The sequence below is a fragment of the Mustelus asterias genome, chromosome 11, assembly GCF_964213995.1.
Source record: "Mustelus asterias chromosome 11, sMusAst1.hap1.1, whole genome shotgun sequence".
Lineage (NCBI taxonomy): Eukaryota > Metazoa > Chordata > Chondrichthyes > Carcharhiniformes > Triakidae > Mustelus > Mustelus asterias.
This window is the reverse complement of record NC_135811.1, coordinates 38401797-38429549: the sequence shown is the minus strand read 5'-3', so window position 1 is coordinate 38429549 and position 27753 is coordinate 38401797. Positions and strand designations below refer to the sequence as shown.

The 27753-nt window shown below is 40.2% G+C and overlaps 1 protein-coding gene across 1 annotated transcript; it reads right to left on the bottom strand.

The window, feature by feature from the left end:
- On the bottom strand, positions 1 to 27170 carry glrx3 (glutaredoxin 3). The gene is made up of 11 exons (XM_078223464.1): positions 27014 to 27170; positions 18535 to 18643; positions 13259 to 13333; positions 9319 to 9490; positions 6773 to 6945; positions 5920 to 5981; positions 5633 to 5690; positions 4826 to 4878; positions 4693 to 4732; positions 2164 to 2256; positions 1 to 290 (listed from the first exon to the last, which is right to left on the bottom strand). Exons 1-11 carry the CDS (start codon positions 27079 to 27081, stop codon positions 234 to 236), a joined length of 960 nt encoding a protein of 319 aa, XP_078079590.1. The 5' UTR covers positions 27082 to 27170; the 3' UTR covers positions 1 to 233.
- Positions 27171 to 27753: the final 583 nt, after the last annotated feature.

Genomic DNA, 27753 nt, shown 5'->3' with positions numbered 1-27753 from the left:
TAGCAGTCATGTTTTATTATCGTAATAAAAGTAGTATAATATTTTTTGTTCTAATCTATTTGCATTTTGCTCCCCTTGTGTTTTAACATTACTCGCAAATTATTAGAGAAGCTTGAACATCAAAAATGATTTATATCCAACACTGTTACCAGATTTTAGACCACACTATCGCCAATGATCAATCTTTAAAGTAGACAAATATTATAAGATGATGGCAGTTGTTTTGTAAAATTCTAACTGGCATTTTCTCCTTTTAAAACTGAAAGCAGCTCTCCACTCTTTTCCAATTCCTGTTTAAAAAAAAAAGTTGCATGTTTGTTACATTGTCTGAGAATACGTCAACGATTACATCCATTAACACCTTAATATTGACTATGATGTGCCAGGCAAACAGCATTCATAGGAACATAGGAATTAGGAGCAGGAGTAGGCAATTTACCTCTTCGAGCCCACTCCGCCATTTAACATGATCTTATCCTGGCCTCAACTCCATTTCCCTACCTGCTCCCCATAGCCCTTTATCCTACTTTTCATCAGAAACATATTCCTGTGGGAATCAGTGGTTTAAGCTCCACTTTCCAAATTTCCCTTCTACAGCAAGCTGCCCGGTTCAACTGCAACCATGGAAATACCAAAGCATTATGCACAACATCCAGCACCCATTGTTAGGATCCTGGAAAAAGTGAATCCTGGATTGCTAAACGTAGGAATAAAAGTTTGAAAGCTAAAGTTTATTTATTAGTCACAAGTGGGCTTACATTAACACTGCAATGAAGTTACTGTGAAAATCCCCTAGTGGCCACACTCCAGCGCCTATTTGGGTATACGGAGGGAGAATTTAGCATGGCCAATGCACCTAACCAGCACGTCTTTCAGACTGAGGGAGGAAACCCACGCAGGCATGGGGAGAATGTCTGTGTGGAGTTTGCACAGTCACCCAAGCCGGGAATCGAACTGGAGTCCCTGGCGCGGTGAGGCAGCAGTGCTAGCCACTGTGCCGCAAATCATCCCCATTATATGATATTAATTCCAACTCCAAGGATACAATACTAATGTTTGATGAAAAGTATCTTGAAGGTCTCACTAATTCTATTCCACATGGAATAGAACCTCAAACAGTACAACTCAGTACTCATATTTGCACAGGTTGTGTGTTAACTGGAGTACAAAGTCTTCCATAAGCATTAAATCAGAACAGTGAAGCACACAATTGTATGCCATTTTGGTTCTTCATCTCAAAGTCTAATCTCCAAACAGTTAAAGCTTTTATTTTGTTCAATGTTCCCTTACTGTTCTGCCCATTCCCTGGCCAGACATTTAACTTGCGCATGAAATTTTAATTTTACTGCAAAAACAAAATTAAGAAATCAGTTCAAGCCAATGCAAAAAAGGTCTGAAACATTATGCATATTAAATTCTGCTCTGGACCATTCGAGCTTTTGACAAAAGACAAAATCCATTTGAATAAATTCTCTAGTCGGTCTAGTCTTTCATTCTATTTCCATTAATTTTGGGTCACCTGACATGTTCTCTTTCTCATTGTATTTCCTTCTCATTGCCAATCCTCCGTGCTCATCACTACACCCTATCACTCTTTTGCTATCTTTTCACTCACCATCTACCCTCCTCTAGCGGTCACAACCCACAAGTCCATTTGCAGAGTAATAGTTCAAATCCTACAGCCTCAATGCTACAATAAGTTTGATCCTTCCATTATTCAGGAGCAAGGTTCTTCACGTTTTATGATGGAAACGTATACCTCAGATCAATTATCTCGTACCTTTTGGCGAAGGGGAGAGGGGGTTGGTTTTCTCCCAGTAAGAAAAAATATTTTCTGTGGCAGAATGTGCTATACTGTCATAGGTGACAACTGAGGGACCATCTGCCCTCTCAAGTTGATGTAAAAGATCCCCTGACCAACACCTATCTCTCAACCAATATCACTCAAAACAGATTACCTGGTTATTTATTTCACTGCTGTTTGTGGCACACTGTGCATACAATGCCTGCCTTGTGCCTCTACAATGTACTTTGGAACATTGAGGTTGTGAAAGGTACTATATAAATGCAGGTTCTTCCTTTCTCACTTGGAGGGAGAAAAATAAAGCAAGCAATATTCTGGGCAGCTCTTCCCAGTTTACATTTAATAATATAGTAAGTTACCTTCACAATATCAAGTCCACCAGTAAGTTCACCATTCACGTATAGTTGTGGGTATGTTGGCCAGTTGGAAAATGTTTTTAATCCTTGCCTTACCTGTGGGGAAAAAAAACATGGACGAATGAATGGAGTTCAAGAAAAACAGCCCTTATATGCAGAGTTTTTTTCAACATCATTACCCTGGCTGACAGGACATGCAGCCAACCTGCACTGTCCAAGCCCTGCTGATCTCCTGCTACTTGAACACATCACTTCATTGCCAGTTGTGAGGATGACGGCATAGGGGTTAAGCTAAATCAGCTGGAAAGGGAGCAACGTGCGACTGACTGGTCAAGATGCAGCAAATGAGCACAAACTGGGGAGTGTGAGAAACAGAAAAACACAAACTGGGGAGGGAGAGAGAGTTTGTGTCAGTCTTTGATGTGCACTGTTGTATAATGTGGTATTCCTTCTGATGACTGAGCCTGACTTCCCTGATGCTGAGTTACAGCATAGGGGTGTGGAACTATGTATTGAATTAGGTTTGGTTTCAACTATTTTTAATAACTTGCTGTGTATTATAAAAGGTAATAAAATTTGGCAAAGATTTTCATGAGGAGTTACTTATATTGATGATTACGGAGTTGAATCAGTTGAAATATTACAGAAGTATTGTTTATTTATACAGTAAGCTGTATCCTGCTTCCCCAGCGTCGGATTTAGGGGGGCATCCCAAAGGTGCACTGGAGAATCCCCCTCAGAAGTTCCCAGGTAAGGGTTTACCCGGCAACTATCTAGAAGGGCTAACTTCCCTGGACAATTGCATTAGGCTGGGAACTATCAGGCAAAATGGTTTCAATTGCTAATGTTCGATGGTTCTGCCAATTTCACACTTGTAGTTACTCCGACAGAGTTTGGGGAAATACCTACCAAGGAGCCCTAGCCAAACCCCCTTTCTGATGTCCGAAACCTTCCCATGATGCAAAGACCCTCTCCCCATCCCTGATGTCCGACTCTCCACTGCACCCCCCCCCCCCCCCCCCCCACATAGCCGACTTCCCTCCTTCATGGCTCCTGATGCCAGCTCCTCACCTTATCACCCCCCCCCCCTCCCCTCCCAACCTATGTCCAAGTTGCCCCTACCCTACTATTTTCAATTGAACCATTAAACTATACGGCAGCTAGTTCTGTAAAAAGGGAGCACGTCCTCCTTCACTCCACTCCTATAGACTTCGCCACTAGAGCCGGGGGAGTGGGCTTTGCTGCTCGAGTCTCAACCGGCCTGAGTCAGGAAGGTCGGGTGGGACGGGCACTTTAGAATTAGAATCCGCTGCTGATTGTAGCTTCCTCAGAATGGCAACCTGTTATTTATTCTAAAGCAGTTTAGTCTAGTCTTCACTCAGGATCCTCCTTTTACATGCCACACAAAAGCTCAGCACCCGTACAAAGAAAGACTTTCTCCTAAGCATTTTATTTCGATGTGTACCTGTATTACCCAAATTAAAGTTTTAAAATACTCAATGACCTGTGATGCGCAAGGAGACAAGATCAACTGCAGTATTCGGCTTATAAAGGGCTGGAGAGTGGGAGCACTTAGACCAAGGTGGGGGTAGGTGGAGGGGAGAATCAAAGGCATCTAACCTTGAATTCTACTAAGGCCTCTGGCAGAGACAAAATACCTACCAAGGAGCCCAAGCCATTCACATCTCATGAGAGAAAACCTATTAATGAAGGAAATCATGGTGGAGGGGTGAGGGCAAGAGTAGAGGCACAGAATTTCAATTTTTATAATGGCCACATCAAAAATGTAACAACTGTATCAAATGTAATTGTTGAAAGTTGACTAAACTGATTAGTAACTCGATTTATTTTGGAATCCTAGTAAAACTGAGGGTGTGTTTTTGTAACACTTTTAGATTTTAGGGTTATTGATAGCATGAGGTTATTTGTTTTCTGCCACACACAGATGATGTGATAATTATTATGACATTTCTTTGCTGACACCTGGTGGTTTTGCAGAAAAACTGCAAGGTGACTCTGGTCAAAACACAGTACATGTGATGGGTTTTGCACCCAACGCTACTGTTTATCAGGGCACCACCAAAAGTATAACACGTTATACATGTAAATGCTGACATTAAAATGGGTTTCCCATTGACAACGCCTGACAGAGAAGTTTCCAATTCATTGAGATGGCAAACTGCAATCCATTCATTGTTTGTAATGGGATGCAATTTGCAGATCACACATCATTTCAGTAACGATTTTAGAATGTTAATGAATAGACGACCAGGGAACCTTTATGTACAATCTGGATCATTACACACTATTGTGATGCAACTGTTGTTTTAGATGACTAAACAGGGCAATCTTACGCATGTCAGTGCAGGATGAGGGACAGCTAAAACAAACATTTAAATGCCTTGTCCTTCTATACACAAGAAGCATTTCAATCAGAGTGGCAAATTTGATGCACTGAACTGAGAAAGAATATAAAAATCTCCACTACTTTTCATTTTATACACAATAGCTTAGAATTGAAACAGAACTTACTTCTTCATCTTCCAATATGTTGAATGTTTCATACTCCACACTATATTAAGAAAGTACAATGTAAAGCTCCAGTTTAAACAAAACAGAAAATTAAATTCATACAAAATATTTTAGTTTAAATATTGATACGTACCCAGTTTCATTCAGTATTCCCACAATAGTACGACTGAATCCACATTTTGCCAACTAAGAACAAAATTATAAGCAACATTTACAATGTGAATAGGGTTATGTATGGTCCGTCTTTTGAAATGCTTGTTAGGCACTCAAAGCTGGTAGTAGATCTTGCTATTGCTTCCCTTTAGATTGGAGGAGACTTTAGAGATGTAGGCAGCAAGGCAAAGGCAGTCCAACAAGTCAAGTCGCAGTTTCCACTGCCCCATGCCGCCTCCCCTAGACACTGACCCCTGCCCATCCCTGCAGGCATCCTCCCCCCGAATCATCAGGCATTCAAGTCCAATCTTTATTAGAAGCATTCTGAATGCCGATGCACACTTCTCAGACGTAGCAACGACTGTATCTCTATTACCTGTTCAGGTTTGGAACCGCAACCAAGGTTGCACCATCAGGCCCACATAAATGGATAGAAGCTGCAAATATGGGTGGTATTCAGGTCGTGCCAGGCAGAGCACCCATCAAGAATATTGGAGATAAAAGTCTCCCGAATAGGCAAAAGTTTAAACCAAGATTGTTGATTCAAGGTCCTTTTTGATTACTTCACAGCAGCAAATTGCATAGCAGGACTAAGGAGTGTTTGATCCACTGGCTGGATTATTCATGTATTTAAATTTTCTTCAGGCATAGTTTACATGGGTTCCACATATGCTGCCACTAACATCCATCAGTTGAGAGAGTATACATATTTATGCAAAATATTTATGTATGATACAAACCACTATTTGAATGTCTGCTGTTTTTTAACAAAATAAAATGTACTTACCGCTTTGGTGCCTTTCATAAACAGGACGACTTTTGATTTATTAATCAGTGCTTTCAACCTACAAATACAAAGATGCTGAACACCAACTGCTGTTGCAGAACGCAGCTATGCAAGCTTTATATCATATTCTGGGTGAATATTTTAATCTAAACAGGTTCATTTTATTTGTGCTCATTGTATTCCTTGCCGTGTAAGGTACAGCAAATCCATTGCAGTAACAAACATTAAACTATAATTTAAAAAAATAAATGCTGGAAAAATTATTTTACCTATGTTTATTACTTTACCTATGTTCCAGTCCCATTTCTGTATGACAAGTTTTTTCTAGTTCGCCAGTCTCAGCTAACTCCTAGAAGAGAGTTAGGCAATTAATACTGATGTTTAAAAAGGAAAATGCATTGTAGCTGTTAAGGTTTGGTTCGATATACCTTGTTAGGTATCATTTCGCTTCAATAGTCAAAAGACAACTTTAATTAGACACTACATTAATACAGTTAAGTGTTTAATCTTACCTATTTTAATACAAGCTGTAATTAAGCATCGACTGCAAACTCACTCATGGGATACTTATTTAAGATGTTGCTGCCTAAAGTGACAAAGGGCCAGAGCGGTTTATTTTACCTTTTATGGTAATTGTACTGGCCATACACGGTCATCCTTGTTACTTTCACAGTTCACTTATGGCACCATGTTTTAGCTTGCGAATCTCAGGGCATTAGGCTGAATTTCAGTGGGTATCTTACGACCCTTGGGTCATTGGACAGATTGCTGAACATGCACAACCATCGTGGCTGCATTCTTGTCATAGCCTGCCTATTGTCTAAAACCGTGATCATCGTTTTAGGCAACAACTGATAACCTTGCAATACACACATTTCTGTCAAATTACCCTCCTGAACAGGTGGTAATTTATTTTAAAGAACATATGTATGATTTGCTCAAGATATTTTGTTCTGAATTAAAGACTTCAGAAATGCTTTGCAGAGCACACACTTCATTGTTCGGCTAATCATCCCTTCAGGGGTGTTGCTACACTTTATCCCACAAATAATTCTTGCATCAGCTCTTCCCTTGGTTTCAGTAAAAAGCTACAAAGCTTCTATATTTTTTCTCACATCGCCCAAATACTACAATACTAACCTTTACAATATCAAGCCCTCCCACCAGTTCTCCGTTCACGTACAGTTGAGGATATGTAGGCCAGTTAGAGTAAACTTTTAGTCCTTGACGCACATCTTCATCAGAAAGAATGTCAAAGGTGCAAAAACGGACATTATGTTCGTTGAGAATTTCCACAATCTTTCTGCTGAAGCCTGCCAAATAAAACAAGATACAATAGATAAGGATTGATGCAGTCATAAGGAAATTTTTCAGGCCTATTTTTGCAGCATTATAATTTACAGCATTACGATGCATAAACATTATTGGCTTGGAGTTACTTGGGGTCATGACCTGGTGGCAATACTGGGATCACACCCACCATGAATGACCCAGCAAGGTAATGTAGGATCAAGATGGCCACCTGGTTAGAATTAGCTCAACTCTTGCATCTCGCCTTTTTGAACCTCTGCAATCTATGTGGTGTAAGGAAGGAGTTCCAGGATTTTGACCCAGTGGCAGTGAAGGAACGGTGATGATATATTTCCAAGTCAGGCTGGTGAGTGACTTGATGGAGAACTTCCAGGTGTGGTGTTTTCACGTGTCTGTTGCCCTTCTATTAGAAGCGGCCTTCATGCATTTGGAAGAAGTTGTCCAAGGAGCCTTGGTGAACATTTCTGATCTTATGACAGAGGAAAGGTCATTGATGAAACAGCTGAAGATCATTGGGCCTAGGACACTACCCTGAGGAATTCCTGCAATGAATTCATGGGACTGAAATGATTTGATTCCAACAACCACAACCATTTTCATTTCTGCTAAATATGATTTCAACCAGTGGAGCAATTTCTCCATTCCTATTGGCTTCAATTTTGAAGAAAATAAACTTTCATATTAAAATAAAGTATATTTCTGGATAATTTGTTAACTAAAGTGAATATTTTTTAAAGTAGCATTTTATTATCTTGATATAACATTATCTCTTTCAGAACAAACATACAAATGGCCTCCCTCTGTGCTGTGACCATTCAATGATTCTTAAAATAACTTAACTAGGACACTCATAAGTCACGAGTTTACCTTAAAATCAATCTCATTATTTCCAACAGATGCTAGCTACATTCTGCAACCAATGAACAGATCAAAGAACCTCCATTTTCACTTTGCAACTAATCTGATTAACACAACACCCATTTAAAAAAATTCTATGTGAATCATTAACAAGCTGGCACTAGGCTGCCAATGCTGCACACACAAAATATTAAAAATTTACATTAATATCAGAAGGAGATTGCTGGTGTTATATTTCAGGGAATTAAGGCATTTGTCTTTATAAATAAAATGTACTTTTTCCTACAGGAAAATTTGCATTTGATATGTAAACACAAAATATCTATGTAGGAAACTGGTTGCAATGGATTTTCATTTTCTCACTTTCTTCCCTGAAACTTTCAGTCACAGCTAAAAACTTGCCCAAATTTGATTTAGTTATGAATTGTTTTACTGCTGACATTTTGGGAGTTACAGGGAAAAGACATTCTTCATTCTTTTTTGGCAAAATTGAAGTACGCATGCACTATTTCATTGATAAATTGAATTAGAAATATGGAGTTAAAACACAGTCAGCATTATTTGTTCCTTGGTAGTATCGTGGTTAGTATCCCTGCCTGTCACCCGGAAGACCGGGGTTCAATTCCTCGCCGGGGAGGAACAAACTTTTGGGGGCGGCACGGTAGCACAGTGATTAGAACTGCTGCTTCACAGCGCCAGGAACCCGGGTTTGATTCCCAGCTTGGGTCATTGTCTGTGTGGAGTTTGCACATTCTCCCCGTGTCTGCGTGGGTTTCCTCCGGGTGCTCCGGTTTCCTCCCACATTCTGAAAGACATGATGGTTAGGTGCATTGACCCCAACAGGTGTCGGACTGTGGCGATTAGGGGAATTTCACAGTAACTGCATTGCAGTGTTAATGTAAGTCTTACTTGCGACTAATAAACTTTTACTCTACTTAGACTTTCAGAAAAATAAACTGAGCAACCAACGATAACTTGAAACAAAAAAAATCCATCTCATTAGACCAAACACAATATTAGATAATGCATTCTACATGAGCAAACAGACAGAGTCAATGTGGGAATGTGCTATGCCACATTTCCCCACATACAACAGTGACTGTACTTCAACTGAACTTTAGTGGTTGTAAATAACTTGAAAGACTTCTGGTGGTCATGCAAAATATTATATAAATGCAGTGTTTCTTTATATGTACAATAATGAAATGCCATTTCAAATGCTAAAATTTGAATGGTAGCATTTTTTGATTATAAATTCTATTTCTGAATATAAACAATGACTGCTTTTTACTCTCAAATTATACTTAGCAGCATTATGTTAATTAGTACTGGCTACATGAAATCTTGTCTAAGGTTTTATTTTTTAGTAGTACTTAACAATTTTACATGTAGTATAATCCAATATGTAGTCAGTTTTTTAAATCCTTTTATTATACAACTTAAACAGTATTTCTGGCATTTGAAGTTTAAAGTAATGAAACCCCTGAGCTACAATTTCAAAACAGAATAACCCTTACCACACCGAGGTTCTTGAGGAGTTCCCTTCATAAACAACATGCAGGGTGCAGAATTTAGAAGTTTTTTCAGTTGGTCATTCAGGTCTTGTTTGGCAGTCTCACCATGCTGCTGAACTTTTTTAGTTAAATCAGGAGCATGGGCACCGTCTACTCGGTCAATCTTTTGACAGTTCTGAAGCAAACATATGCATTTTGATTAAATCAAAGCCACAAATGGAGTACGGCAAAATCAGTGACACTGAAACATGAATAATTAGGGTTATACTTCGAGCAAGGAAAACTATTTCAAGTAGAATCAGCACAGACCCCCGATACTTCTAGTTCTGTATTAAATTCTGTATTAAAACAAAAAAAAGATAGTAATTTATGGAAGATCCATCAACTCCAAAGAAAAAATAAAATTAAAACATTAATTTGGAACTCATCATCAGATCTGAGCATTTTTATCTCAACTACACATTCTCTATTTAATTTTCTAAAGGCTTGAAAAACTGGTAGTATCAGAGCTCCAAACTAAATAGTACTTTGAGCAGGACTTCTGGCATGAGAGAAGCATGGAGAATCACACTGCTTAATTGTACCAGGAGTGCATGGAATTGACTCAATGGCCTAGCAGGGTTTCCCAATTCAGCAGGATTTCTCAATTCCCCAGAGAAAGTATCTGGGGAATTGATAGTAGAAATCAAGGAAATGGCAGAAGCGCTGAACAGGTATTTTGAGTCAATCTTCAATATAGAAGATTTAGAAAATTTCCCAAAGATACTTGAAAAGGGAAGGAGGAACTTAAAACAATCACCAGCACCTGGGAAAAGGTGCTGAGAAAACTATTAGACCCAAAGGCTGAGAAATCCCCAGAATCAATTAGCGTGCACATTAGGGTTGGAAAAGAAGTGGCTGCAGAGACAGAAAAACCATTAGTTATAATGTTCCAAAATTCCTTACATTCCAGAAGGATACCAATGGATTGAAAATTAACAAATGTAACACCTTTATTCAAGAAAGGAGGGGGACATAAAGCAGGAAACTATAGGATGTTACCTAAAAAGGAGGCTACAGCAGGATATTTAGAAAATCATAACTAGATCAAGCAGAGTTAACATGGTTTTGTGAAAGGGAAACTAATCAGAGTTCTTTGAGGGTAACAAACAAGATGGATAAAGGGGAACCTGTGGATGTGGTGCACTTGGATTTCTGATAACATGCCATATCAAAGGTTATTACACAAGATAAGAGCACTTGACATTAGGGGTAACATATTAGCATGGATAAAGGATTGGTTAGCCAACATGAAACAAAATGTAGGGATAAATGGGTCTTTTTCCAGTTGGAAAGCTGTGACTAATGGAGTGTCAAAGGGATCAGTTAAGGCCGTGTCTTCGACTATTTATACTCTATATCAATGACTTGGATGAAGAAACCAATGTATGGTAGTTAAATTTGCCAAAGACACAAGATATGTAGGACGGTAAGCTGTTAAGACAAGGAGTGGGCAAAAATTTGGCAGATAGAGTATAATGTGGGAAAATGTGAGCATGTCCACTTTGGCAAGAAGAGAAGAAAAGCAGTATACTATTTAAATGAAGAAAGATTGCAGATCTTCATGATACAAGACAGAACCAAGTGTCATGAATCACAAAGGCCTGAATTTTCAGGATGGCAAGTGTTCGGTGCCCGTCGTCCGGAGAGTCAGTGTGGAATGCATCCCTGCTAACTCTGAGACCCGCTGCCATTTCATGCTCAAGTGAGATCTGCTTGGCAGCTGGTGCGACTTCTGGCAAATCAGATAGGCTAACAGCTCTCCAGCCTATCCAGCGCACTGCTGCAGTGGCCAGAAGTACTGCAGTGCTGTGCCTGAGACTAAGTCCCAAGGAACTGCACTTCAGGTAAATACCAGTGGTCCTGAGGAAGATAGGAGATGGGGAGTCGGCAGGGAGGGGAGGTGGGGGGTTCACTGTCAGATGGTAGGCTGGGGTGAGGGAGGGCCAGAGGTCTCTGGTCTGTGAGGGAAATCTTGCCCCCCCTTTCTGCCCGAGATTGAGAATGTTAACTTTTTGTTTCCCACCCTTAGTCATTGGGATGCCTGCCAGCCTAAAAATTGAGGCTAGCTGGAAACAGGCCCTTAAGAGACTGTTAAGTGGCTCCTTAAGGGCCTTAATTGGGGTATGGGCAAGCTTCCCCCGAGGCCCTGAGGCAGGCAGGACCAAATCCTGTCCATGCTATTTTCTGCTCCCACCCACCCAAAATCTGCAGGGAGGGGAGCATAAAATTCTGCCCAAAATGTCAGTATGCAGGCACAGCAAGTGACTGGGAAGGCAAATGTAATGCTGGTGTTTAATGCAAGAGGAATGGAATATATAAGTACCAAAATTTTACTGCAGCAAAAAAAAGGGCCTTGGTGAGATCTTATCTGGAGTACTGTGTACAGTCTTGGTTTCCTTATTTGGAAAATAATACAAGTGCATTAGAAGCAATTCAGAGAAGGTTCACTTGACTCATCCCTGGAATGAAGGGCTTATTTTATCAAATGGGTTCAGCAGATTGAGCCTATATCCATTGTAGTTTAGAAGAATGGGAGGCGATCTTATTGAAACAGACCTTATGGGGACTTGACAAGGTGGATGCTGAAGATTATTACCCCTTGTGGGATAGACGAGAAATAGGGCACAGTTTAAGAATAAGATGTCTCTTTTCAAAACATAGATGAGGATAAGTGTTTTCTCTCAGACGGTCATTAGTCTGTGGAATTCTCTTCCTTAGAACGCATTGGAGGCTGGGTCATTTAATTTATTCAAGACTGAGTTAGATTTTTTAAAAGACAAGGGAGTCAAGGGTTAAGGGAGGCAAATAGGAAGGTGGAGTTGAGAGCACAACCAAATCAACCATGATCTCATCAAATGGCAGAACAGGCTCAATGGGCAAAATTACCAAAATGACCTTCACCTAATGCCTTATGTTTTGCTGTTCGTCATTTTTGTATGTTCATCTGTAATGCCTCCACTTCCCATAACATCTTTAAAAGCCAGATCAAAAGAAGCTAGCCATACGGTCAACGTGGAAAAATAGTCAATATTAAACAGAGTTCTCATGAATGACAATGCTGTGACTATCACCTTAACCCAGATCATGCAGTCATGATTGTGTGGAAGAAAAAGCAGGAGGAATGAAAATATTTGAATTATCCTTTTAACCTATTGAAAAAATTTCAGAATCATAGAATCCCTATAGTGCAGATGGAGGCCATTTGGCCCATCGAGTCTGTACCGACCACAATCCCACCCAGACCCTATTCCCGTAACCCCATACATTTACCCTGCTAATCCCCCTGAGACTAGGATCATTTTAGCATGGCCAATCAACCTAACCCACGCATTTTTGGATTGAATTTTGCTGAATGTCAATCAACATATAAATCAAACTGTGATTTTTTTTTAAATCCCAGCTTTTAGAAATCCTACAATATGCAGAAATCCTTGTACTAACAACAGACTCAAACTAATCAACTCACAACCCATTGATTTCTTGAATACATTCCCCTTTCAAAAACATACAAAACAAGAGACAGTCAGTAAATCCTGCAGATTTGTAAAATTAATCCAATTTAAAATACAGGAATGTTTAGCGTAAATATTTCTCACCTCATTGCATTCTTACAAGAAGCATTTGCCAATTGTAATTTGTAGCAATTTAGTTAGCATGCAAATGTTTCTGCACTATAAGGGGTTAAAATCATAAAACTGGATTTCAAGAAACATTTCCAAAGACAGATACATCACAATAAATTATTTATACACTTCGAGCCTTGTCAAGATTCTTGTCACTAAAATTCAGGCATCTTAAAATCTGGTTTCTGTGGCAACCTAAAAATAGAATTAATCCAACTAGTGTCTTGCTTCTTCAAAAGAGTCTGATATTTTAGATTCCATACACAATAAAATCTTACCTTAAAAAACAAGAAAGTAGGCACTGAACTAATCTCGTATTTTTCTGATACCTCTGGAACAGATTCGGCTTCAAGCTATAAAAATACCATAACTAAAAGTTAATATCAAATTTGAAGTTAAAAAACTAAATGTTCTTTATATGCCAATGGCAATACTATATCTACAAAAGCTAAACATTTTTACAGGCAAAACAAATTATAATGTAAAGAATCTTCAAACTGGTGTAACACCAAGAGTCACCAAGATTTTCAGTTTAAACAAATTTCTTGATGTTGGAACAGACCCAAAAGTCTCATTTTCTTACACAATTCACCAAGTGTCTTCAGGCCACTAATGGAAATTTGGCTGAAAAACACAGTGGCATGGTGGCACAGTGGTTAGCACTGCTGCCTCACAGCGCCAAGGACCCGGGTTCGATTCCCAGTTTGGGTCACTGTCAGTACGTTCTCCCCATGTCTGCGTGGCTTTCCTCTGGATGCTCCGGTTTCCTCCTACAGTCTGAAAGACGTGCTGGTTAGGTGTATTGGCCATGCTAAATTCTCTCTCAGTGTACCCGAACAGGTGCCGGAGTGTGGCAACTAGTGGATTTTCACAGTAATTTCATTGTACTGTTAATGTAAGCCTATTTGTGACTAATAAATAAACTTTTAAACTTTCAATTCTGTTAATTGTCACTCAGGTATAACCACTTGAAGATTTGTAAATTGGACTAGTAGATTTGGCAAGACTTGTTTTTTGCCTTTTGCAATATATTTTGTTCTGACAAATTCTAGAGGAGCCATATACTATAACGGAACTTTGCAGCATAGTAATGCAGGTGTACATTAAATTTTAGTTTAGCCCAGCCAGAGTAAGCATTTTAAAGATAAAACTGCCAGATCAATTATAATCATTTGGTTGGTTCTCCTCTCTGCTAAAAATATTAGCCAGGTAATGTGTTGCATGAAACTGTAATTCCTTTCAATAACTGAACACCTATATTTTTGTACCTGCTAACCTTTATTGTGAAACAGCCAAATCATTCTAAAAATAGTGGGTTTGGTAACAAAATTGCACATTAGGCAGATATGGCACCATTTTGTAAATAGTTCAGAGTTTCTAGAGGATGACTGATAAGAGGCTGACCAGGAGAATTTGAAAAATTCTTGTTTTGACAAGTCTTGTTTTGACCAACTTTTAATTAATTTATAGTTTATTCATTGGACATTTTTAAAGCTTCAAAACATTAATTTTAGATGTTCAGATCACTTATCTGCTAGCATATAGATAAATTCCCAAGTAAATTTGCAGATTTAACAACTATTTTGGGTTTGATCTGATCAAGTAATCAATATTTACATATTTCATAAGTTAAAGATGCAGTGATAAAATCAAATTTAAAATTGCTTTCATTACTTTATTTTTAAAAATAGCAGCTGGAAAAGCCCAAAATACTTGTGGAGACTGAGACAGTATTAGCCTGGCTACACATGTATCAGATTTCAATTTTATCTAATTAAGGTTCTATAATATTTTATTTTATGAGGGAATAAAATCAAACGGAGAACAGAAAGATTTCAAGAACAACTCTCCCTTTTCCTAATCTCTTGTGAATGTGAAATATGAATATTTTAAAAATCATAGTTGGAACATTAATTACAACTCCACAGAATGGGCTATCAAGTTTCACAAAGGGATAAATTGTTCATTGTTCAACCAAGTGCCTGTGCACTCTCTTCAACTGGCAATATCTGCTCTAATCAAATTTCCCTCTTTTTTTCCTATGCCCTTTTACATGTGCCCTTTTCAAATGTTTTATCCAATTCCCTTTTAAATTGTATAAGTGCCATCTTCAATAGTCATTTGTAGTTATATATGTCATGCTCTATTGGCCCTTGGGGCAGCGTAAGACTTCCACACAAGAAATAAATCTTATGATCAAAGGATTGATTTTTAATTTTCTTTTATCCTGGGATATGGGCGACACTAGCACATATATACTGCTCATCCCCAAGAGCATTAAAAGTCAATCAGGAGGTGAATCTGGTGTCAAGTGTAGCCCAGACTCAATAGGGATGGCAGGTTCTCTTCATCAAAGGATGAGGTGAAGATGCCGGCGTTGGACTGGGGTGGGCACAGTAAGAAGTCTCACAACACCAGGTTAAAGTCCAACAGGTTTATTTGGAATCACGAGCTTTCGGAGCAAAAGCTTGTGATTCCAAATAAACCTGTTGGACTTTAACCTGGTGTTGTGAGACTTCTTACTGTCATCAAAGGATGTCAATGAACAGTTAGGTTCTGCAACAATCTGATGCCAGACTACAAATTGTCAGATTTTAAAAATTTAATCTCACATTTTCTGCAGGTGTTACTACACAGGATGTAGTTAAATTCAGTATGCATACAGAAAATTCTTATTCGTTGCAAAGCCAAATAAGACAGTCCACATCATGAAGGGTACACACCTGCTGAGGACAGTACTCTTACACCACTAAGGAGGGGAAGAAAGGCATAAAGTAATGAAGCATGCTCAGCATTCCATCACTTAGTAATGCAAATTCCTCTACATTCCCATCATTCTGTGGTCTACTGTGCACTCTAAACATAATGCCATCCATTATTTGTTAACTGAATCCAAAAAGACTCCATCACCATCCATACAAATTTTCCTTTCTACAATTGTGATCGTTTTTGCCAGCTAAAGCATGGGACAGCACATTACCAGCTCGATGAGGGGGCAGAATGAGACAAGGAGCTACCCTACTCTGTAAAATGCTGCCCCATGCTTTCATCTGGAGAGGACTTGCTCCATGCCAGCCCGCCCACAATCATAAAGCACTGCGGGTGGACTAACTCGGTAGTTTCTGGGACTTCCACCCCTCACTGAGGAGGACGTTGCACACTCCGAAGCTTCTGGTCACTCCATTTGGACTGCAACTCCAAGAGCTTGAAATAGAGCAAGGACAAGCAGGCAGTCCATGAATCTAAGAGCAAGAATCATCTGGAGTCTTGAGCAGGGAGGATTTGGCCAGCTTTGGGTGGGGGAGGGAAGGGTTGGTGTGTCTTATAGAGCAGGCAAGTAAGGAGGTGGGGGTTGCGATCTTTCGGGGGCTGACCTTCTAATTCATAGAAACATAAAATAAAGGACATTGCCCAAAGATAGTAACTCCCCTTCATTTTTAAAATGTTTTTTAAAAAAAAACAGCCTGCTCGCCCTCTCCCAACTGCTCACTTAACCATAAATGTGGCATGGGCAGCGTGTTATCGGGTTCAACCGGCTTATTAACAACTTCAGTTGACTCTTTATTAATATAAATATGGTGGACAGATGGCCAATTTCAGCCCTCTCTCTCGCTTCCCTGCAACCCCCCTCCTCCCGGGGTTGGCATCCACCCTATTTTACATCCCCCCCCCAATCAAATTCAGCCCAGATTACAATATTATATCCTTTCATCCTAATTAGCGTCACTAGTTCCCTGGTTTTGATTTTCTTTAAAATCTATACACAGTTGCATATAAATATTCCAACTCTAAACCACTCACACAGCTATTGTTTTTCACTTTGCTCCTCATTAACTTTAGTTCTATCTGCCTTAGTTCTATCAAGTAATCTTAAGATTAGTTCTACCTCCTCACTCATTTATTATTTTAGAGTATTTTGTGCTTCCAAGTAATTATTCTTAACCACTTTCCCATGTCATTTAAGTATCTCTATTCAATTTCTTTAAGTTTACTATTTTAATGTACAACCATAGCATTCTATACTTGATGCTGGAATTTAGGAGACAGTTTAATAAAGCTATTTCTCTCGATAATCACTTCCTGTTCCAAAGCTGGTCCCAATTTCCCACAAAAATCAAACCCTACGCAACATTCCTCTAACCATGTGCCCAGCTGTCTAATCTTTTGCTGACTGACAGATTTAGTTCACTGCATAGCCAGTATTTCTGTGAATAGACTTGACATATTTTTATTTCAACATTCTTGGTAAATCTTCAAACTCCTTGCACACATGTTTCTCAATCTTACAGGCTTGGATATACACTTGGAGTGCCAAAGAAACTAGTCATTAAGAGCTGAAAATTGAGATTAGGCCAAATAGCTGTTTGTCAGCCAGATACAAGTGAGCCGAATTGACTTTATGATTCCATAAACATTCTACATTAAGAGTTGTAAACGCCTCTTCGTTTAAACATTTGTATGTTGTCTTCTGAGCTTTCCACAAAAACTATAACGATTAATGTTTTATACCAAAAGGTTCCATTTTCCTGGCAAGAACTCCATAGTAAAACAGATGCATTTTATTTTTCCACCTTCTAATTCATAGAAACATAGAAAATAGGAGCAGGTGTAAGCCCCCTGCTTTCCTTTTTCCTCCATTCAGCATGATCATGGCTGATCCTTTCTCTCAACGCCATACTCCAGCACTCTCCCCATACTCCTTGACACCTTTAGAGTCTAGAAATCTATTTCATTTTTAAATATATTCAGAAGTTTGTCATCCACAGCTTTGGATTATAAAGAATTCCATAGGTTCACCAACTCCCGAGTGAAGAAATTTCTCCTCATCTCAGTCTTAAATGGCCTACCCCATATCCTAGACTATGACCTCTTTTTTCTAGACCCTCAGCGAAGGAAACAATATCCTTGCATCCAGTCTGTCCAGCCCTGTTACAATTTTATACATTTCAATTAGGTCCTCTCACATTCTTCTAAATTTCAGTTAATACAAGCCCAGTCAACCCAATCTCTCCTCAATCCTGCCATCCCAGGAATCAGTCTGGTGAACCTTCGCTGCACTCCCTCTATGGCAAGTACATCCTTTCTTAGATAAAGAGACCAAAACCGCACAAAATACTCCAAGTGTGGTCCCACCGAGGCCCTGTACAGCTGCATTAAGACATGCTTGCTCCTGTGCTCAAGCCCTTTTGCAATGAAGGCCAACATACTATTTGCCTTCCTAACTGCTTGCTATACCTGCATGCTTGTCTTTAGTGTACCCAGGTCCCTTTGTATGTTAAGATTTCCCAATCTATCACTATTTAAATAATACTTTGCCATTCTGTTTCTCCGACTGAAGTGGATAACTTCACCTTTATTCATGTTATACTGCATTTGCCATGTCTTTGCCCACTCACTCAACTTGTCTAAAGCACCCTAAAACCTCTTAACATCCACCTTCCCACCAAGTATAGTGTCATCAGCAAATTTGGAAATATTACTAACCTTTGTTAGTCATTCACTAACTTTGATGGTTACATTGCAGTCAACTTGGCAGAATAATTAGGAAAATTACCTTTACAAATATAACATGAGGATATTCTTTGGACAGTTCAGTCATGACTTCATTCATTTGCCCACACTGTGGAGCCCATGGTGCCCAGAAATGGACCATGACCAGTGACCTAAAAAAAAGATTTTTAAAAAGTAAACTTTAATGTCCAGACATTAGATCAGATCTTGCAACTTTGTTCATTTTTCAATATTTTGAAACTCAACTGCATCACATCATGACTACCATCGACATCACATAAATGTGTGCAGAGGTTCAAGTTTTATCTTAATGAATAAACCAAGCTTAACAGCTCCACACCAAAACTGGATATTTTATTTGACCTTTAATGACGAGTTTCAATATCATAGATTTGCCTTTGTCATTTTGACTTATTAAAATCTAGTGTTACATTAAACCTCAACATAACCAGCAGCAATTATGCAATATATAAATGGCCAAATTGTATCTGCCAACTGTTATAATTTTGGGTTTACCATCAGGACAATAGCATTTTTATATTGCACTCCCACCATTCATTATTCTGTACTAGTTGACCTGCTATGTCATTGCACACCATAAGACATAGGAGCAGAATTAGGCCACTCGGCCCATCGAGTCTGCTCCGCCATTCAATCATGGCTGATTATTTTTCTCATTCCCATTCTCCTGCCTTTTCCCCATAACCTCTGATCCCCTTATTAATGAAGAACCTATCTATCTCTGTCTTAAAGACACTCAATGACCTGGCCTCCACAGCCTTCTGCAACAAAGAGTTCCACAGATTCACCACTCTCTGGCTGAAGAAATTCCTCCTTATCTCTGTTTTAAAGGATCATCCCTTTAGTCTGAGGTTGTGCCCTCTGGTTCTAGTTTTTCCTACTAATGGAAACATCCTCTCCACATCCACTCTATCCAGGCTTCGCAGTCTCCTGTAAGTTTCAATAAGATCCCCCCCTCATCCTTCTAAACTCCGAGTACAGACCCAGAATCCTCAACCATTCCTCATACGACAAGCTCTTCATGCCAGGGATCATTCTTGTGAACTTCCTCTGGACCCTGTCCAAGGCCAGCACATCCCTCCTTAGATATGGGGCCCAAAACTGCTCACAATACTCCAAATGGGGTCTGACCAGAGCCTTGTATAGCCTCAGAAGTACATCCCTGCTCTTGTATTCTAACCCTCTCGACATGAATACTAATATTGCATTTGCCTTTTTAACTGCCGACTGAACCTGCACGTTAACCTTAAGAGATCTTGAACAATGACTCCCAAGTCCCTATGCCTCCATTCCTCCTTCCAAAGTGCATAACCTCACACTTTTCCACATCGTATTCCATCTGCCACTTCTTTGCCCACTCTCCTAACCTGTCCAAGTCCTTCTGCAGTCCCCCTGCTTCCTCAATACTACCTGTACCTCCATATATCTTTGTAAAACAGATAGCCAAGACACAGGTAGCAAAGATCACAGGAACAGAAGCAAGCCATTCAGTGCCACTCTGAGTCCATTCTTCCTTTCATTTAGATCATGGTTGATCTGGACATCAACTTCATTCGTCCACATTAATTCTATATCCCAATAGGCTTGCTTAACAGAAATCTATCACTCTCTGATTGGGGGGAGTGGGGGATGAGTTTCAGATTTCCATTACTCTGTGTGCAGAAGTGCTTCCTGATATCACATCTGAATGGTTAGCTTTAACACTAAGATTAACTTCCCTTGTTCTGAGCTCCACCAGAGAGAAGATGGTTTCACTCTATCTATATCCTTTAATAATTTTAAACATCTCCATTATATCACACATTAATCCTCTATAGTCAAAGAAATACAAGCTAAGTCTATGTAACCTGGCCTCTTAATCTAACTCTTTTAGCTCTATTGACATTCTGGTGTATCTGCACTGCATAGAGTCCTACCAAGGTTAACAATATCCTTCCTATTGTGCAGTATCCATAGCTGATGTATTACTCCAGGCATGGGCTATTACTGCTTTGTACAACTGTGGCACTCCTTATTCCAGCCCATTTGAGATGAAGGTTAATATGATGTTAGCCTTTTTATATATACCTAGGTTTTAGTGATTTATTTTTACTAGTCCAGTCAAGTTGTGCTAGGTAGTGGATAACTGGACTCAAGGATAAAGGAGGGAAGGAATGTAGGAGAGACACAGCAGTGGAACAGAGAGGAAAACAAACAGCTTCTGCTAGACAAGGTGGGAGCTATAGTTAAGGTCAAGTTGTTGATGTTGATATTAAATCCAGAGGACTATAAAATGGCCCACAGAAAAAGTGCTGAGTGCCATTAGAACATTGTAGGAGACCAAAAACAATGGTTAGAGAGAGATAATAGGACAGACAGCTGAACTGACAAAACAACAGATTAGAGCTCAGGGATCACATTTAGGAAAACAGTGGTGTTCAGCATAACAGTCACATAAGCTGCATTCGGTTCCCCAGCATAAAGTGAGTGGCAAATACAATATATTAACTAAGCTGCAGGAAGAACAATTGTTTTCACCTGCAAGAATTGTTTGGAAACCTGGGCAATGTTGTGAGAGTTGGTGAATGAGCAGGTTTGCAACTCCTATGCTTATGTGGGAAGATGTCAAAGGAAGGTGAGAATATGGTGGCCCGGATCTTCAGATAGTCAGAGAATGGATATATCCCAGAGACCCCTCCCCCCACTGAGGAGCTTTCTGTGGAGACCACACAGGGGTCCCAATGCAAGGCCTCTGCATGACTGACAGGAAAGTTTCAACTTACAAGAGGAAATTCCCTTCTTCCTGGCATTACCGCCGATAAAAGACTCAAACTTGGGAGTTAGTGCTGGAGACTTCAGAAGATTCCAACTTTACCTGACTAGTTGTCTAGGAAATGTTAAACAGGCCAAAATCCTGGTCTAATTCCTGGGTAACTATCCAATTCACACCATCCCCAACTCTCCAAATCTCTAACCAACCTGACTTCAACACCCTGCCAAGAATATGGTGGCCCAGATCTTTGGATCTCCAGATGGTCGGAGACCAGACGTTTTACAGGACCCCTCGTAAATCTCAATACAAGGACACCACAGGAACTGCTTGGGAAGTTAAAACTTCCAATGGTAATTTCTCTTCTCCCAGGATCTCTAGATCAGGATCTTAGAGTCAAAGATTTCAGAGAGTTCCAACTCAAGTTACGTGGAGAGTTACCCAGGAAATGTTGGTCAGGGAAAAAGCATGTCACCATGTAATTTGCCCGTAGCTCCCTGACCCTCTTAACTCTTGTACCTGATCAAACCTTACCACTCTATCCACTTATCTCACTCGCATTCATTCATTAATATATATCCCAACCTTTTCAGTGTGTTAGTGAATGAAGGTTGACCAGTTTATGGGAGCTGATGACTTGGTTTCCTAGATGATCCTGCACCATTACAAAAAACTCAAAAAGATAAACTCTGCATTTATGAAGAGGCCCAGTTCAGAAGTCCGAGCCAGACATGCAGAGTTCCAACGTAGTGCAAACAAGAAAGCTGAGTGGCAATCCAACAGCAATTGCCATTCCTCGGAATAGAAAGAATGGCTTTTTGGAAAGCTGAAAGGTGATGGGGAGATGCATTTAGTATTGGGATATTAAACGTGAAGATGTGGTGGTAGATGATCTGTCGAATGCAGAGGTTGGTGGGTGGAAGGTGAGGACAAGGGGGATAATAAAACAGAATTCCACTGTCATGATTAAATACTGTGTCTTTGTAAACATTTGCCACGATTAACTTTGAAAAACTAGACTCCTAAAGCAATTAATTTAATCTGTTTAGAATACAAAGCTCCTCACCAGAATCTTTTAATTTCAATTCACCATTTTACTTTGTAAATAAATGCCAACAATTGTTGCAGCTCGTGCATTAGTCTAGCCATGTTTATTTTCCATAATTTATGGTTACAGGAGAACTTAATAGTCACCTATAGTGATCAATGTAACATAATTTGAGAGTTATAAAGTACACTTGGGTGAATTGCGATAAAGACACTTGTTTTGGTCATAGGATACTCAGTCTGCTCGTATATATTGTTAACCTATATAAACAAAGGATGCAGGGGCAAATTTCAGAATTAACTTCCAACAATTTAGATCAAGAACAGCAGCTTCAATGTTGAAAAGTGTCTCTGGGGCATAATGATAAAAATGAGTGCTGCGCCCAAATACCGAGTATTAGGAGGGATGACCAAAAGCTTAGCCAGCAGGATAGTTTTAGGAGGGTCTGAAAGGACAAAAGGGAGTTTAATGATGAAACTGCAAAGTGTGGAACCCAGACATTTGAACACAGCCACGGATGGTGGGGGAAAAAGGACATGGGGATGCACAAAAAAACAGAGTGATGGAGCAATATGGTTGGGTTGTAGATTTGTTACAGATATGACGAAAAACAAGACTGCAAAGAAGTTTATGTTCATGGATGAAAGTGTTAAATTGAGTTATTGGAGAGACAAAAAGCTAATGTTAGCAAGGACTGGTGTGAGCAGAACTTGGGTCAGGATTGAATACAGTTAAGAGTTTTGGTTGCACTAGATTTTGGAGGGTAGGATGGGAAACTGACAAGAGCATTGGAACGTTAAGATAATATTTTTAGGGTTCACATCAAGCAGGCTTGTGCCGTGTGACTAATCTGATTAAACTAAAGTTAGTTTGTCTGCAGGATAAGGATATCAAAGTAGTCTAGGTGTCAAAGGCATAAACTCGGAAGTAAATATGGCCAAGCTGAATTGTCTATAAGCAAATAAATCCTGGGTGGAAATTTGCATTAGGAGATAAAGAAGACTTGTTGTATTCAATTGTTAAATTTCAATGGGAAATAAAGATGGTTTACACCTTGGAAAAGGTCATAATAAATAAGGCAAAGATATGAAATTTTATTTGACCTGAAAATGGTGGCAATAGGGAAAACATAAAATATTTTCATATTCTCGGAAAACTAAGTTTCAAAAAATGATAAGGACAATTGAATAAGATACTTGAGATAAGAGGGCTGGGTGGGGGGGTGACCACGTAATACCTCCTGGAGTATGCTCTGTGTTGGAAGAGAACTCTGGGAAAGCAGTATAAGCTTCAACCAACCCAAAAAGTGTCTGTTCTTTCAGGAAGCAGGGTTTTGTTTCAAAATTTCTTGAATTCCATAGCAGAGTGGGAGAGAGAGAGGGAAAGCCTGTGACATACCTCTTGCAGCAAAAGTGAGCTTTGTCTGTGGTAATATCACTAGTGGTAGATTAAATATCTATAAGGGATTGTTGCTTAAAGGGGTGTTTATCTGTGAGTCTAACGGAGTGGGAAATTTTGGGGGCAGAATGTTGAGAGACTAATTGCAACAGTGTAAATGTAATCTTGTGCATTTAAGTTTTTTTTCTTAATAAATGTTTAAATTTAATATTTAAAATCTTCAAGAGTGTTACTGGAATTTGTGGCTTCTGACTTCAGTACATGTATCTCCTCATGGTAAAATAGAAAAAGAAAAGTGTTATTATGATAGCTTGTCAAGCTTTCCTTCATAATTTGGTTTGCACAACACTTAGCACCTGCAAGATCATACAGCGTTAATCCTGGAAGTGACAAAGACATGAATGAAGTTTCAGCAGCAGATGGGCTGGGTTTGAGGCAGAGTGTGAAATGATACTGAGGTGGAAGTAGGTGGTCTTTGCAATGGACAGGATATGAAGTCAGCAGCTTAGCTCAAGGATATTGATAATCATAGAATCTCTACAGTGTAGAAGAGGCCATTCGACCCATCGAGTCTGCATCAACCCTCTGACAGAGTATCTTGCCCAGGCCCTCTCCCCCACCCTATCCCTGTAACCCCACACCATGGCTAATCCACCTAACTTGCACATCCTTAGACCGTAGGAGAAAACCAGCACACCCAGAGGAAACCCACTCAGAAACAGGAAGAAGGTGCAAACTCCACAGTTTTCCTAAGCTGGAATTGAACCCAAGTCCCTGGGGCTGTGAAGCAGTAGTGCTAACCACTGTGCCACCATGCCAGGGTTGCAAACAAATCTGGTCAACCTGAGACAGTGGTCAGGAGGGAATGGAATTGCCATCAATGCTATACGATCTATGACAGGAGCTGAAGGCAACAGCTTGAGTCTTCTCAATGTTTAACTGGAGTAAACTGCTGCTGATCCAACATTTTATTGGAGAGAGTATTTCAACATTTCTCTTTCATTTCAGAACCAATGCTAAGAAAAAGCAAACCTTGGGCTTCAGCCTCCCATCAATCTTTCTGACTTCATTTTATCAATATTGTAGCTAGTGCTATTCTCACCTAAAAAGTGTAAGTATACCATCCAACCTCCTCTTTGCATCTTCATTTTGTTGGTATCAAGAATAAAGACAAAGGTAAATATTTTTCAGTTGTACCATACCATAGCTTTCACCCTACAACTATGTCAGTTTCTGGACTTATCTATATACTTTAAAAGACAATAATCTGTGAGCCAGAGTAATGAAAGTTTCCAGTTGGTCATTGTAATAGCTGCTCATATAGTCTGCACTTAACATTGTAAATCAAACTATTTTTGAACAGTACTCTGAGCTGAGAACATTTGTTTAAATTATTTTTGTGAGACGTGAGTGTCACTAGCTCACCAGTCATTGTCGTCGATTCCTAATCACTCTCGAGATTGTGTGAATTACCTACTTGAATTGTTGCAGTCCATGTAGTGTGAATATACTTACAATGCTGTTAGGAAGGGAGTTTCAGAATTTTAACCCAGCAACAGTGAAAGAATGGAGATATAGTCCAACTTTGTCCTAAGTTGCTTCGGTTGCAGTTTCAGAAGCGTTGCTGTCGAAGCAGCTTTGGTGAGTTGCTGCAGTACATCTTGTAGATGTTACACACAGTTGCCACTGTGTGTTGGTGGTGGAGGGAGCAAATGTTTAAGGTGGTGGATGGGGTGCCAATCAAGTGGATTGCTTTGTCCTGGATAGTGTCAAGCTATTGAGTGTTTTTGGAGTTGCACTCATTCATGCAAGTGGAGAATATTCCGTGCTGACGAGAAGATAAACACCTAAATACTTTAATCTTGTTTTGGCTGAAAATGGTTGAATATGATCAAATGACTCTCTGAAACATTCTGAAATAGGGCAAAATCTGAAGCCAAATGAGACAAGAAAAAAATCATAGGAGGCCACAATTTTGGCAAATCATCCACAAATTGTGCAATTAATTTCAGTAGTTTTATCATGCCAAATTTCTCTAGCAGCTTAACATATCTGCCTCCATGACCTTAACCTGTATTTTACAGGTTTTTAAATATAAGGTTAGTAGCATCTAATTACATTTCATTCGTCCCCCTCAAATGCTTTCCTACTTGGGATCAAGGTGTACAGATGGCATTAGAACCACTGTTACTTGCGCAAAGGATAAATACCGACACAAACTGAATGACTGAATTACAGGTTTCCCTGTTATGCTGTCTGCATAACATTCCTAACAATCTTTAATAACACAAAATAATATCTACCTATACAAACAATTTAATTGACTGAACCAGTTAAACAGGTTGAGGTGGAGGTGGAGGAGAACAACTTGAGTAAACATCATTAGTTGATGGTTCCTGCCAATTTCTCTACGAGCCACTTCTCTTCAAAAATAAGACTATCACTAATTATTCAGAAGGGGCTTTTTCCAATTAAGCTCTATTCAATTCCCCTCCTCCCTCCCTCAAACAGCAACTTGCTGAGGTCAGAGGCACTGCTTGGTGTATCTGGATTTCACCTCCCATGCCCCATCAGTGTCTCCAGCCTGACTGTCTGCCCCTGTACTGTGGCTAAATTCGCAGCCGGTTATCCCTGGGGAGGGAAAATGCAGTGTCTGAGGGCACCGTCGAGGCCCCTATGTGCCCATTGGGCACCGCAGGGACTGGGGTGTATTATCAACCCCCTTAATCACATTTTGATTTAAGGTAAGTTTACTTTCTTTGTCTTTTATTTCAGGCAGTCGCCTTTTTGGAACTGCCCTTAGAATAAAATCACAATACAGGAGGCGGTCATTCAGCGCATCGAGTCTGCACCAACTTCTTGTTTTGTCCCTGAATTTAACTTAGTTCATTTGATATACTCCTCCAAAAATATCCCCATCATTGCCACTCAATCGCTGCTGCTATTCTGCTCCACCGTCTCCACTCCCCTCTCCAACTATATAATCCATCACGTTTCCACCCCTCATCAGCTCTGAAGAAGTCAGACAGACTCCGAACGTTAACTCTGTTTCTTTCTCCAGCAAGGCTGTCAGACCTGCAGAGTTTATTCGGCGTTTATTGCTCTCTGCTTCCTCTACTAACACCCCGCCCGGGCTTCAGCTGAAAAAAAACCCGACAAGCAAGGAGCCCCTAGGCCTCCCACAGCAGTGTGAAGCAGGGCCCGGCCAGCCTCCAACTCCTCCTACCCCTGCTCCGCCGCCGCGTCTATCACCCCGATAAGCGGGATGCGAACACTCCCCGGACCCCAGCCATCCGACCGGCCTACCTCTTGGCATTTTCCAGCACCTCCTGGAATTGGCTCGCAGTCTCCACCACCACCATCTCTGCCGCCATGATTACCAGACCGCACTAGTGGCGCATCGAATGATCGCAGCGACTGTGGGTCGATTCGTGCTGTCTGGCCCGCCCCCCTTCCCCCGCCCCCCCCTCCGCCCCGCCCCCCTTCCCCCGCCCCCCCCTCCGCCCCGCCCCCCTTCCCCCGCCCCCCCCTCCGCCCCGCCCCCCTTCCCCCGCCCCCCCCTCCGCCCCGCCCCCTCCTCCGCCCCGCCCCCTTTCCCCCGCCCCACCCTCCCCACCGCATACAGGCGGAATCGGAGGGCATAATTGTGCAGCTCCTCTGGCTCCAACTTGTTGAACCGAAAGGTCTCGCGAAGACCTACTGCAAGGACAAGTTTACAGACAACTTTTTAATTACATTTTAAAATCTGTGCACTGTAAAATGCTACCCTTTGCCCGTGTGTTTTAAGTATTATGCATTTTACTTGATATGCAGCGGGGTTGCTCATGGTTAATCAGAAGAGACTTTTTTTCCCTTTTGTAATATAATGAAAAGCAATTTAATCAGAACGGAATAATTTATATTTTGCTTGATATGTGAAGAGGGAGCACAATTGGTCAAAGATGCCGGCTGGCCCAAGTGTTTCTAATAATTATCTTTCTTTTCAGTTTCCAGCATCTTGTTTTTTGTTTAGTTTTTATCTATAATACATTTAACTATGACAGATA